The sequence below is a fragment of the Pelophylax lessonae genome (assembly GCF_965119305.1).
Source record: "Pelophylax lessonae genome assembly, chromosome: 2".
In the NCBI taxonomy this organism is placed as follows: domain Eukaryota; kingdom Metazoa; phylum Chordata; class Amphibia; order Anura; family Ranidae; genus Pelophylax; species Pelophylax lessonae.
The window spans coordinates 722,840,668-722,852,998 of record NC_138769.1 but is presented as its reverse complement, the minus strand read 5'-3'; the positions used below and the strand labels follow the sequence as shown (position 1 = coordinate 722,852,998).

At 47.4% G+C, this 12,331-nt stretch overlaps 1 protein-coding gene across 2 annotated transcripts in view; it reads right to left on the bottom strand.

Annotated features, from left to right (window-relative positions):
* Positions 1 to 12,331, bottom strand: part of RAB6A (RAB6A, member RAS oncogene family) — a 94,093-nt gene that overhangs the window by 33,217 nt on the left and 48,545 nt on the right. For both annotated transcript variants that reach the window (XM_082245261.1, XM_082245260.1), the window contains exons 2-3: positions 6,705 to 6,763; positions 2,254 to 2,307 (exon numbers count right to left, since the gene is read on the bottom strand). In XM_082245261.1, the coding sequence (XP_082101387.1) occupies positions 2,254 to 2,307; positions 6,705 to 6,763 (113 nt within the window). The remainder of the gene's footprint in view (positions 1 to 2,253; positions 2,308 to 6,704; positions 6,764 to 12,331) is intronic.

Below are 12,331 nucleotides of genomic sequence, written 5' to 3'. Positions count from 1 at the left end.
TGCCTTAGGGAATGCATTAAAAAAAAAAAAAAGGTAAAAAAAAAAAAACCCTAAATCCCAATATTGGGCAAAAAAATAAATAAAACATTTCCCATGCAGTTGGGCAGGGTGCGCACTGCACGGGTCAGCTGCTCATTTTGTCTAGGGGTGAGGAGAAAGCTTATACTCACCAGATCCTTGGTTCCAACGGAAACGGCACTCCCCCGTAGTCTAGCAGTGGACTGTTCCAGGTCTATGGAGCCTGATCTGGGCTTAATTACATCAGGAACAGTCCACAACTCAAGACTGCTGGAGCGCGGGGGTGCCGTACCCACAGCCAGGGACTGATAATCTGCGGGAGAGCTGTGAGTCGCCTCTTCTCTGCTGCAGCATGACGTTTTCCCTGGATGATACCATCATTCGAGTAACAAGAGGAGCTGGGAAGGATTTATTTATCTTTACACATTTATTTTATCTCTGGTGAGTGCATATGTTGGTGGAGGGACGCATGTGGTGTCCCTGTCTGTTACACCTGGGGAAGAGCATCAGCTGTCATTTGCTGTTTGTTTTGCATGTCTTTGGTGAGTGCATAATTAAGCAGAGTTCCACACTAGACAGAAGTTTGAAAACTGTTATACTTACCTGCTCTGTGCAATGGTTTTGAACAGAGCAGCCCGGATCCTCCTCTTCTCGCTCTGGGGGTACCAAAGCAGGAGCGCTCCTGACCCGCGGCTCTGTGTGTATCCATTCAAACATGGAGCCATGGCTCAGTCTCCTGATTGGCTCACTGGCTGTTATTGGCTAATGGCTCCCGCTGCTGTCAAAAGCCAATCAGGAGTGCGAGTCCCCAGAAAGGCAAGGCTCTCGTGGACATCGCTGGCTCGAGAGGGGGCTCAAATAAGTATTAGGGGGGCTGGGGTGGGATGGTGCACACAGATGGGTTTTTTACCTTTATGCATGGAATGCATGAATGCACAACTTTAATATTGGAACAACACTGGAACTCACATTTTTCTTTGATATTTTTATTACATGAGTTTGTGATTTGTTTTCTTTGGTTTGTATATCTGCAGCGCTGCAAACTGACAACCACAATAAAATGGCATCATAAATCTGTTTGACATTTGCTGTGTCAAATTTACCTTTCCTGCAACAAGCCACAGATTGATAAATTCATCTCTAGTAAAGTAGGTAGGGTGCCCCTCCTTTCCCCACCACCGTCCGAAAACGTAGATAGCAAGGAGATGGCTGCTTGGTAACTGGAACTTGCCTTTCCTCCAAAGACTTGCCCAAGAAAAGAGGCAGCAAGAGGAATAGAGGACGACGGGTGGCTGACACGCCCTTTTCCCCTCTGCATTCCTCTAGGGCAGTGATGGTGAACCTTGGCACCCCAGATGTTTTGTAACTACATTTCCCATTATGCTCATGCACTCTGCAGTATGTCGCACAACAAGAATAGTTAAGCATCATGGGAAATGTAGTTCCACAACATCTGGGGTGCCAAGGTTCGCCATCACTGCTCTAGGGTCCGCTTGTCTCCGGCAAGTGCTTGGAGCGGAGACAAGTGCCAGGTATGATGCAGCCATCTCTTTGCCATCAGATGGCTGTGAGGAGAGGAGGGCGATCTGACAAAATAGCTAGCAAAGAGATGGCCTTCTCCCCCTGGGGGACAGAACACTGAAAAAGAAAACTGACGTCAGAGTTCTTCTTCAGGCCCTTTTCACACTTGTGCGACTTTTCTTGCGTTTTGGGGCTGCAAAGTCACATGACAAGTCATACTCCATTTCCAATGAGTACCGTTCATATCTGTACGACTTCAAGTCGCAACGACTTCAAAGTAGTCCCGATTTTAATGCGTTTTGAGGTCCGAAGACCTAGGCATTGCTTCAAGTCCAGTCAAAATTGCGGCAAAAACGCATGACTTTAAGGTCGCACAAGTGTGAAAGGGGCCTTAATCTCTGGCCACATTAAAAAATAAATGTCAGAGCCAGCAGTTGGCTATGTAAGCGCACAGGCCTAATGAATAGCAGTTGAGTCCTTCAATAAATAATGGAGCAACTTTATTCTAAAAAAAGATCTATATATTGATGAGGATTGGGGGGGGGGGGGAGATGCTCCTGCAGGTGGATGTATCAGGACCATTCTGTACACAGCAGAAACCTTACCGCTCATCTCATACAGTAATATCATAGATCATCCACTCTGCCATGAACATCTGGGAACCTGAAGCAGCAATCTAAAGGGGAGAGGTTTGCTGGTCAATAAAATACTCACTGTTCGATCTTCTAAGTACATTGTTTTTGATAAGAAGTCAATACCAATTGTTGCCTAAAAAAAAAAAAAAAAAAAAAAAAAAACAATTTTAAAAACAGAAGGACAACTAAATTCTCCAAATTATATTTTCTGTGACATCATCTAACAAAAGAGAAAAAAAAATTAAAAATACACAAAAAAAAAAAAAAAAAAAAAAACACTCTGGCCTCGTTCAGATATACGCCAGCTTTTGCTGCCCGTCTGAAAAAGCGATCTGTGGTGGATTGCTTTTTAGAGGGTGATTGACAGGCGGCTGGGAGGTGATAAAACAGGCAGTGAGGAGGCAATCTAACAATAAAAAGGCTGAACCACAGCGTCGCAACCGCATGCATTGGACACTATAGTAGGGCGACTGTCGCGTAGCCCCATACCCTTTAATGGGTCACGTCAGCGGCAGTACTGCCAGCCGAACAGGACATAAGGTTTTGCTTTTGCTGCAGAAAGTGTAGGTGGGTTCACATCCTTTCTTTATGTGTGGGGTCAGTAAAATCACAGAGTAACCACCTACAGTTACCACCCTCTGGCCGCCCCCGTGAAAATCTGCCTCGATCCTGCGTAAAAAAGTGTTGGCAGAAGCTTGAGAGGAGGAAAGGTATAAAATCAGACGCTACTGACCCCACTGGGCCATCAGTGCGTCTGTGGTGTCCGCCAGAGGATCCAGTGACAGAGCCACAAACCTCTGCACCTTTCTGTTGAGCCGGGACGCCCAAAGATCCACCTCAAGAATGCCCCACCAGAGACACAACTGATGAAACACCTCTGGATAAAGGGACCACTGCCCTTGGTCCAACGCCTGCCAAATGAGGTAATCCATCTGTTTGTTTTCCACCCCCGGAATGTGCAAGGTAGGTGGAGAGGGCTGAACGAACCATTCTGCCCACCTTAGAATGCCGGCTACCTCTAGAGCCACCAGGAGACTTCTTGTGCCCCCCTAGTGATTGACATAAGCCACAGCCCTGGCACTGTCCGATTGAACGTGTACTGGACATCCCTGAAGACGATTCATCCAATGGTCCAGGCACAGTCTCATCACTCGGGAGTTCCAAGACATTGCTCATTGCTCGGTAGTCTGGACTCGTCCAGTGTCTGGATCCTCTGAGCAGAATTTCTGCCGAGGACGCCTCCCCAACCAGACAGATTGGCATCCGTGGTGACCACTGTCCAATACAAGGGGAGGAAGGATTTGCCTAGCCGAAGCGCCGGAGAACTATATCACTATATGAGGGACTCTCATTCCCCGGCTCATTCGGATCTGATTGTCCACAATCTATCTTTTCAAGGGCCTCGTATGGAACTGTGCAAACGGAACCTCCTCGAAGATAGACACGATCAAGCCCAGCACTCGCATGCAAGTTCGGAGAGATGACCATCTGTGGACAGCAGGAGATGAGCCTGCAGTTTCTGGAGTTTGTCCAGAGGAAGGAGCACTCTGGCTAAAGCTGAGTCCAGAGTAAGACCCAGATAGTCCAGCTTTGTGGAAGGAACCAGAGCAGACTTCTGAAAATGCAGAATCTAGCCGAACTACCTCAGAGTTCGTATGGCGATTTCCAGGTTTTCTACCACAGCAGTAGGAGACTTCGCTCGCAGAAGGAGGTCGACCAAGTAGCCCAGTACCGTGATACCCCATTGGCGTATACAATGCAAGCACCGGGGCTAACACTTATGTGAAGACCCGAGGAGGCAGTTACTCTAGGAAGAGTTGGACAGGACTGTAGTAAGTCCTTAACCCACCAACAGGACCAGTATCTGCTCCTTTGTGCAAGGAGGAAAAGGATGAGCACTGCCATGGGCAGTCCCAAGGGATATACTCCCTCAGGGCTGGTCTGCGAGTTAAACACCTCACGAGGTTGCATATGACCAGGTCTTGGCCCGAATTGCAGCTTTCCCCCTGGCTGACAGCCCCCCCATTTCGATGGGGAGGGGTTCTATCTGGAGCGGTGCACACCTAGTTCCTGATATGGTGAGTAGCTGTCCCCCCCTCTCCTACTGGAGAGTTTTGGGGTGGACATGGGCCCCTCCATGGGACAGTCGGACCCCCAGGTTCCCCTCCGTCCCGTCAGGCACCCCCCCTCCACTTATGTTGGGGCTGTATGGGTGGTCTGGTTCACCCCAGAAGCTGGGGCTTCTGGGGTGGGGGCAGGGCGCTATGCTAGCGATAAGGGGGGGTGCACGACTATGCAATCAGCTGTACGGCGGGGGCTGTACCTGGTGGGGGCTCCTGCCAGAGCCCCCCCTTTTTTTCTTGTCCCTTTCTCTGAGCCCTAGGGACCCCTCTTGGGTCGCTGGGAGCCTCCCGGTGCTGCCATTTTGCTGTAGCCTATGTGCTCAATGCACGGGGGCCATGTTTGTGTAGTCAGGCCGCCATTTTGGTTTGCCAATGAAAATAGCGGCGGCCATGAAAGTGGAGCCCTGTGGGTGGCGATTTTGGTGGTGGGAGCCCCTCCTCATCCCCCGGGGCTGACTCCTGGATCTTTTCACTTTTCACTTCCTGATCACCGCACATGCAGTGCAGGTTCTCCTGGTGGCTGCGGTGTCTGGTTTCTGCTGGGTGGTGACTCTGGTGGGGTCCTCTCCCTCTCTGTTGGAGATCGCTTGGTGCTTTGTAACTGGCGACCAGGTGGTGCTGCCAGCATGGTGGGGTTGTCCCTTTGCAGTGTTTACACTTTTTGTGGGGTCCCCCTGGCTGATCACCACTCTGAGGCTGTGGGGATCTCTGGGTCCTAACCATCCATCGATGCACCGACGGCGGTCCTGAAGTCCTTTTGTGTCCCGGGTGGAGGTGGCTTTCGGGAGACGGGCTAGCAAATAGCGCCCCCTGCCTCATCTGTCTTATTCTGCCTCCGCAGACCCAGCAGTGTGACCCACATCCATGAACACGCGCCCGGAATCCTCTAAAAAAGTGAGGATGATTCCTCTACATCTGCAACCGCGCATGAAAAGGCGTTGGTGGATGCACTGAATATATGGGACTGCCCATGGGCGTAGTAAGACTTTTTTCTGCCTTGTGTCCTACTCCTGTAAGGGGCAGTATAACCCAATGGTTAAGAAGATCAGGAGATGTGTCCATCAGTGAAGGAAAGAGAAATAAAAAAATTAGCAGCCTGCCTTCTTTTTTTAAATCTGAACTCCAGGTATGATTTGTATTGCATAGTTACATTGCTCCAGCCTGGCATATCTTATACCTGAGAGACTGCTATGGGAGCCTGCAATCACTGTAAGAGCTTGTGCTACTACAGTGATAGCGGCAATGTACCAGGTCATGTGATGAGTGGCTTCGTCATTTGCACACTGACCACAGGAGGTCACTCGCAGAGCTCATTAAAAGCTTGCTGCCAAACTTCCAGCAGTAGGCAGAATTTATTGAGTGAAAGAGCTGATGAAGAGAACAAACTGGTCACACCAAGAGACTTTTCCAGCCTTACCAAGCCATTTTTTTTTTTTCTCTCTCTCAAGGCCTCTTTTTGTGAGACCACTGCACCGAGTTTCCAGTCTGCACACCTTCTGTGCCCATTATAAGGGGTTCCCACCATCCCTGCACTGACTTGCCTGTCTCCTACACCTGCTATGATTATGAGGGGTTCCTACCAACCTTGCACTAGATTCCTGGGTCTGCATACTTGGTGTGCCCTTTATGAAGGGTTCCCACTATCCCTGTGCCAAGTTTACACTGTGCCCAAAATAAAGGGGTTCCCATGATCCATGTTCTGAGTCTTTACACATGATGTACCCAATATGAGGGGTTCCCACTATCCCTGTGCTGAGTTTCTGGGTCTGTACGCATGCTCTGCGCATTATGATTCCATTATCCCGAAAGATTTAGGTTATGAAGAATTAAACAAAACATGGAGCAAACCCAGGAACTATAGCAGCAAGTTCACACCTTGGAGTCGTCAGGAATTATAATGCACAGCAGATGACTTTGCCCACCAGATGTCACCTATAACTAATATTTTTACAAAATCTGGTTACAGCCAGAAAGTTGTGCCCCTTCCTAAACTCACTGCTAAGAATAATCGATAGCTGACTAATATAACGGAAACATCAGAAGCCTATAGTGTGAACATTTTGGAACAAAAGAGGTTTTGCCATAGCACTTCCTAAGGGAACCCCAGATGGCCAATTCAGATGCCCGGAGGGAGGTGGGCCATTTAAGAATGTCTGAGTGGCTCGAGAACAGGAGAGGAGCTGATCACTAATGATCAAAAGCAATTGGTCAGGACCTGTCTGATTAATGGTCCCTCAGTAGTGGGCAGGGTCAGGAGCCATTCACACATACAGGTTATTGCCCAACAAGACGTAAACAGCGAGATGGGGCAACTATTAACTCTTGCCTGTAGCTACCCTCAAAATAGGACAATGTAGAAATGAGGGCACAATTGACAGATGCCTATGCATTACACTGGCAGGATTACCTGGTAGGTGTTGTCGAAGCTGTCGTACATGAACCTCGTGATTAAAGATGTTTTTCCAACTAGAAGAAACAAGAAAAAAAAAAAATTTAATAAAGATAGTGAACAATAATGGGCAATGTCAGTCTGGTAGAAAGTTAATGCTTACAAAGAATGGGAAAGGAGAGACAGATTAAGTAAAAAGTAGTGCCAGGAGGGGGAATAAAAGAACAGGTCAGCCAACAAGGAGCTCTGGGAGAGGAGGGAGAAGATGGGGCAGCCAACAAGAAACTCTAATGAGGTTGGTAGGGATGGGTACACTAACAAAGTGCCAGGGAACAAAGAGGGAAAGGTGGCAAGGATAATTGAGATATCCCCATCCAAACCAGACTGGAAATAGACCTCATTGCTGGGTGCTAAATAAACCAATGGATTGCACCATGTTCACCAAGTAAATATGTTGCCAACACACCAATTTCTTTATTAGTATATAGCAATAACTGCAATAATCTTTTTAAAGGAATATTTTTTTTTTTGTTGAACTAGGGGAAAGAGGGACGGCTCAGCTATCAAGGAGTGCTGAGTCCTCTACACAAAGAGCTAGGAGATGGGGTGGTGGGTCCACTAACAAAGAGAGCCAGGGAGAAAAGAGGGATGGGTCCACCAACGAGTGCCAGGGGAAGATAGAGGGATGGGTCCACTAACAACGAGTGCCAGGGGAGATAGAGGGATGGGTCCACCAACAACGAGTGCCAGGGGAGATAGAGGGATGGGTCCACCAACAACGAGTGCCAGGGGAGATAGAGGGATGGGTCCACCAACAACGAGTGCCAGGGGAGATAGAGGGATGGGTCCACCAACAACGAGTGCCAGGGGAGATAGAGGAATGGGTCCACTAACAACAAATGCCAGGGGAGATAGAGGAATGGGTCCACTAACGAGTGCCAGGGGAGATAGAGGGATGGGTCCACTAACAACTGGTACCAGGGGAGATAGAGAAATGGGTCCACTAACGAGTGCCAGGGGAGATAGAGGGATGGGTCCACTAACAACGAGTGCCAGGGGAGATAGAGGCCTGGGTCCACTAACAATGAGTGCCAGGGGAGATAGAGGGATGGGTGGACTAACAACGAGTGCCAGGTGAGATAGAGGGATGGGTTGACTAACGACGAGTTCCAGGGGAGATGGAGGGATGGGTCCACTAACGAGAGTACCAGGGGAGATAGAGGGATGGGTCCACTAACAATGAGTGCCAGGGAAGATAGAGGGATGGGTCCACTAACAACGAGTGCAAGGGGAGAAGGTGGGATGGGTCCGTTAACAAGGAGTGCCAGTGGGGATGGAGCAGGTCTACTAACAAGGAGTGCCAGGGGAGCAGGAACAAGTCCATTCGAATAAAAAAAAAAATAAACTTGTAAAATATTTTACAGCAGACTTTTTATTAAAGTATATATAATATGGTTTGATACACCTTGGCCTATACGAATTATTTACATCAAGTTGCTCACGTTCACATATATAGCTAAAAACTAGCTCTACTTTTATCTTGATGATTAAAATTACATATGTTTTAGAATTGAATATAAAGACTGCCGAGCATTGTAGTAATTAAGTAATTCAGTATCAAGAACACCCAGCTAATGCTGCTTGGGAGTAAAACAGAAATTGTTCGGACAGCGTAGGCCCCAGCAGGCTGCAGAAAGGTACATGTGTAGATGTAGATGTGACCACGATGAGGAAAGTAAATTTGCTCAGCCACGTGTCTGTCCTATTGAAGTGCAGAGTGACTGTCAGCGGAAAGCATTGAAGCCTCAGAGCTGGAGCAGGGCCCTCTGCCCCAGCTAAGCAAACAGCACAAGGGACAGAACTGACCTTAAATGAGAAGAGCCCCTTGTGCTGGTGGCTGCTGTGTTGGTTGACATCTTCATTCATCTGTCTCCTCCTATCCCTACAGCTGTGCTCTTCTGGTGCTTTGGAGGTTCATACAGATGCTGGACCCTTCACAGGTACTTGTCAAGAGTAATGACTATGACAACTAACAGCCTGTGATAGCTCAGTCTGCTACATTCCCAGTCCATTAGGGTAGACAGAGTGCATAGATAACACGGCAGGAAGTGGACTGATCAATACAGGACGATGCTGATCTACTTCCCAAATCCCAGATCAATGACAGATTATCTCACAGCAGGTGTGTACAGAGGCCGCATTCTGAATCCTTGTCCCTACAGGGAGGACTCGGCTGACATAAATCAGATAACAGGGTTTTATTTAACCACTTGCCTACTGGCCACTTTCACCCCCTTCCTGCCCAGACCATTCATTTTCAGCTTTTACCGCTCACACTTAATGACAATTGCACAGCCAAACAACATTTTTATCATTTTTTTGAGACAGAGCTTTATTTTGGTGGTATTTAACCACTTGCCGACCGCCGCACGACTATCTACGTGGGCGGTCAGCCCCTCACAGGCAAAGTGACGTAGGGCTACGTCGCTCGCCTGTGAGGGTTTAGGGAGCGAGCGCGCGCCACCGGAGGCGCGCTCCCGCTCCCGCGTGGTCACAGACCCCCCCGCGCGTGTGACCGGCGGACCCGATCGCCGCCGGCCACTCTGCGATCGGCGGGGGAGAGGGAGAAAGTCAGGCAGCTTGTGTAAACAAGCTGCCTGTCATTCTCCTCTCTGTATGAGAGATGATCACATGGATCTACTATGTAGATCCATTGATCACTCTGCATACAGTTGAAGCCCCAGCCAATCACAGTTAGAATCACGCCCCTAGGGACACACACAGCCCCTCCCTCTCAAATAAAGTTAACCCCTTCACTACCAGTGTATTTTTACAGTAACAGTGCATATATATAGCACTGATTACTGTAGAAATGTCACTGGTAACCCCAAAAGTGTCAAAAATGTCAGTCAAGGGTCCGATCTGTCCGCCGCATTGTCGCAGTACCGCAAAAAAAAAAAAAAATCGCAGATCGCCGCCATTACGCGTTAAAAAAAAAAACAACAAAAATGACAAAAATCTTTCCCTTAGTTAGTAAACGCAATAACTTTTGCGCAAACCAATCAAAATACGCTTTTTGCGATTTTTTTTACCAAACATAGGTAGCATAAAACAAATTGGCCGAAAATATTAAAAAATTTTGATTTTTACATTTATTTTTGGGGGAATTTCATATAAAAAAAAGGGAAAAATATTGCTATTTTTGCAAAATTGACGCTCTTTTTTTGTTTATAGCGCGTGATCAAAAAATCGCACAGGTGATCAAATACCGCCAAAAGAAAGCTCTGTTTGTGGGAAAAAAAGGACGCCAAAATCGTTTAGGTACAGCGTCGCACGACCGCGCAATTGTCCGTTAAAGTCACGCAGTGCCGAATCGCAAAATACCCCCTGGTCAGGAAGGGGGTAAAATCTTCCGGGGCTTAAGTGGTTAATCACCACTGGGGTTTTTATTTTTTGCTGGACAAAAAAAAGACTGAAAATGAAAAAAAGAACATTTTTTAGTTTTGGTTATAAAATGTTCTAAAATAAGTAATTTCTTTCCTTCACTGATGTTCGCAGATGAGGCTGCACTGATAGGCTCAACTGGTGGGCACAGATAGGCTGCACTGATATGCGGCACTGACAGGAAACAAGGATAATCACTGCCCTAATTATCATTGTAGATGCCCCTGTGTGGATTTGACGGTTATCGTCTCTCCTCTTGCTGTGAGCGTGAGGAAAAGACGGCCGATAACCGGCAAACACTGTTTACACTGTGATTGGACAAAGCTGGTCACATGGTAAAAAGCCGCTGTGATTGGATCTTTACCCCGATTACAGTTCAATGCCGATGTGTGCTGCAGGGAGCGCCATCACGGGAGGATGCCCATAGACTCCCTCCCGGAAATGTGAACCCACACTGTAGCCGTCTTTCTGCTATAGTGCGGGCGGAATGTGTTTAACGTGGTTGAAAATACTAACATATACCCTGTGAAGTGAATGACCTCAGGTGATACACAGAGATGAAACCAACCCTCCTACATATGTTGCACCCATTTAGCAGTCTTCTCTTCACCTGTTCAAAGCCCAGAATTCCCTGAGCTGTGAAAAAACAGGGGGCAGGAAGCTGAAATTATACAAGTTGATTGGAGAAAAGGGACACCCCCCCAATCCCCCCCCCCCCCCAATCACACCGCACAGAGGAACAAAGCTGAGGCGGTCAATCATAGGATGTGCTGGAGATCCCTCCCCTATCACTTTTTTCATGAAAAAAGTGAAAACTTTTAGAAGTGACTCAAGTTGATAGAGGAACGAAGCAGCGGACAGAAATGACACTTAAGGGCCATACACACTATAAGATTTTCTGAAGACTTTTTCCTTCAGATTTACCTTTTCTATGTAGTGTAAGGGCCTGCCTGATTGCATACAAATTGAAAGTGTTTAGGTTTGACCTCATATTATATGGTTTTGGTAAATCTAAAGGAAAAAGTCTTCAGAAAATCTTATAGTGTGTATGGCCCATTAGTTCTCTTATTTGAAACAAGTACACACGGGATATACTTTGTTAATTTTTCATGCATGAGGTTTACAACCACTTTAAATCTAAAGAAAAACGTGTTGGCCCAATATCTTCTTTAATCCCTTGCCTACCCAGGTACCTTTATAAATGTTCTGGATTTCAGGGGGTAAACAAGCTCACGGCTGAGTTTGGTATTTTTTTTTCCCAGTCGGTTATTGGCTCTCATGTAAAAGTGATCGAGTGGCTGTAGAACCACCTCATCATTTTTACAGTACTTTGAAAGTAGCACCCCCTTTCTCCCCCTGCTGGTCCTGCAGGCTGCTGCCCGCTGTGCTTCAGACTCTCCTGTTCCTCTGAGGAGTCAAGGAACGTGGTAAACCAACTTAACGTTTTGAGCAGTAAGAACCTAGGGAACACGCGCTCCGCAATCTCCTCTTTGATAGATGAACCTGAAAGCGACAAGGATTTCATCACTTCCGAGTTCACAGCTGTTATTTCTCGGCTGCTGTAGCCGAGTAATCAGATAATCAAGCACAGTCTGTGTTCGATTACATAGTAGTTAAGGTTGAATAAAGACAATAGTCCATCCAGTTCAACCTGTGTAGGTGTGTGTGGCCGTAATGATTTCCCATACCCCTGAATGTTTTGATCCTTGAGATGTACGTCCAAGAGTCTTTTAAATGTAGCCATACTCCCCGCAGTTACCACCATTTGTGGTAGAGAATTCCACAATCTTATTGCCCTTACTGTAAAAAGCCCTCTGCGTAGCCCGATATTAAATCGCTTCTCCTCTAATCACATTGTATGGCCTTGTGTCCTCATGCATTCGTTGCAATTAGTTGCAGTGGAGGACATTGGGAGCCCAAAAGACCCCTGTTGTCTCCATAAAAAGGACCGGTCACCTGCCCACGCTATTACAAATAGGGTTTTTTTTTTAGCCTCCTTGTCATAGCAAAGTTAAAGTGGCTCTAAAGGCTCTTCACCTTCATGCATTCTACATGTGCAGCTACCCCCCAGCCCACCTTAATACTTACCTGAGCCCAATCTGGATCATGTGCACAAGAGCAGTGGCTCTCCCAGCGCTCTCCCTCCACATTGGCTCAGACACATCATTGGCTCCCACCAATCACAGCCAGGGAGGAAGGAG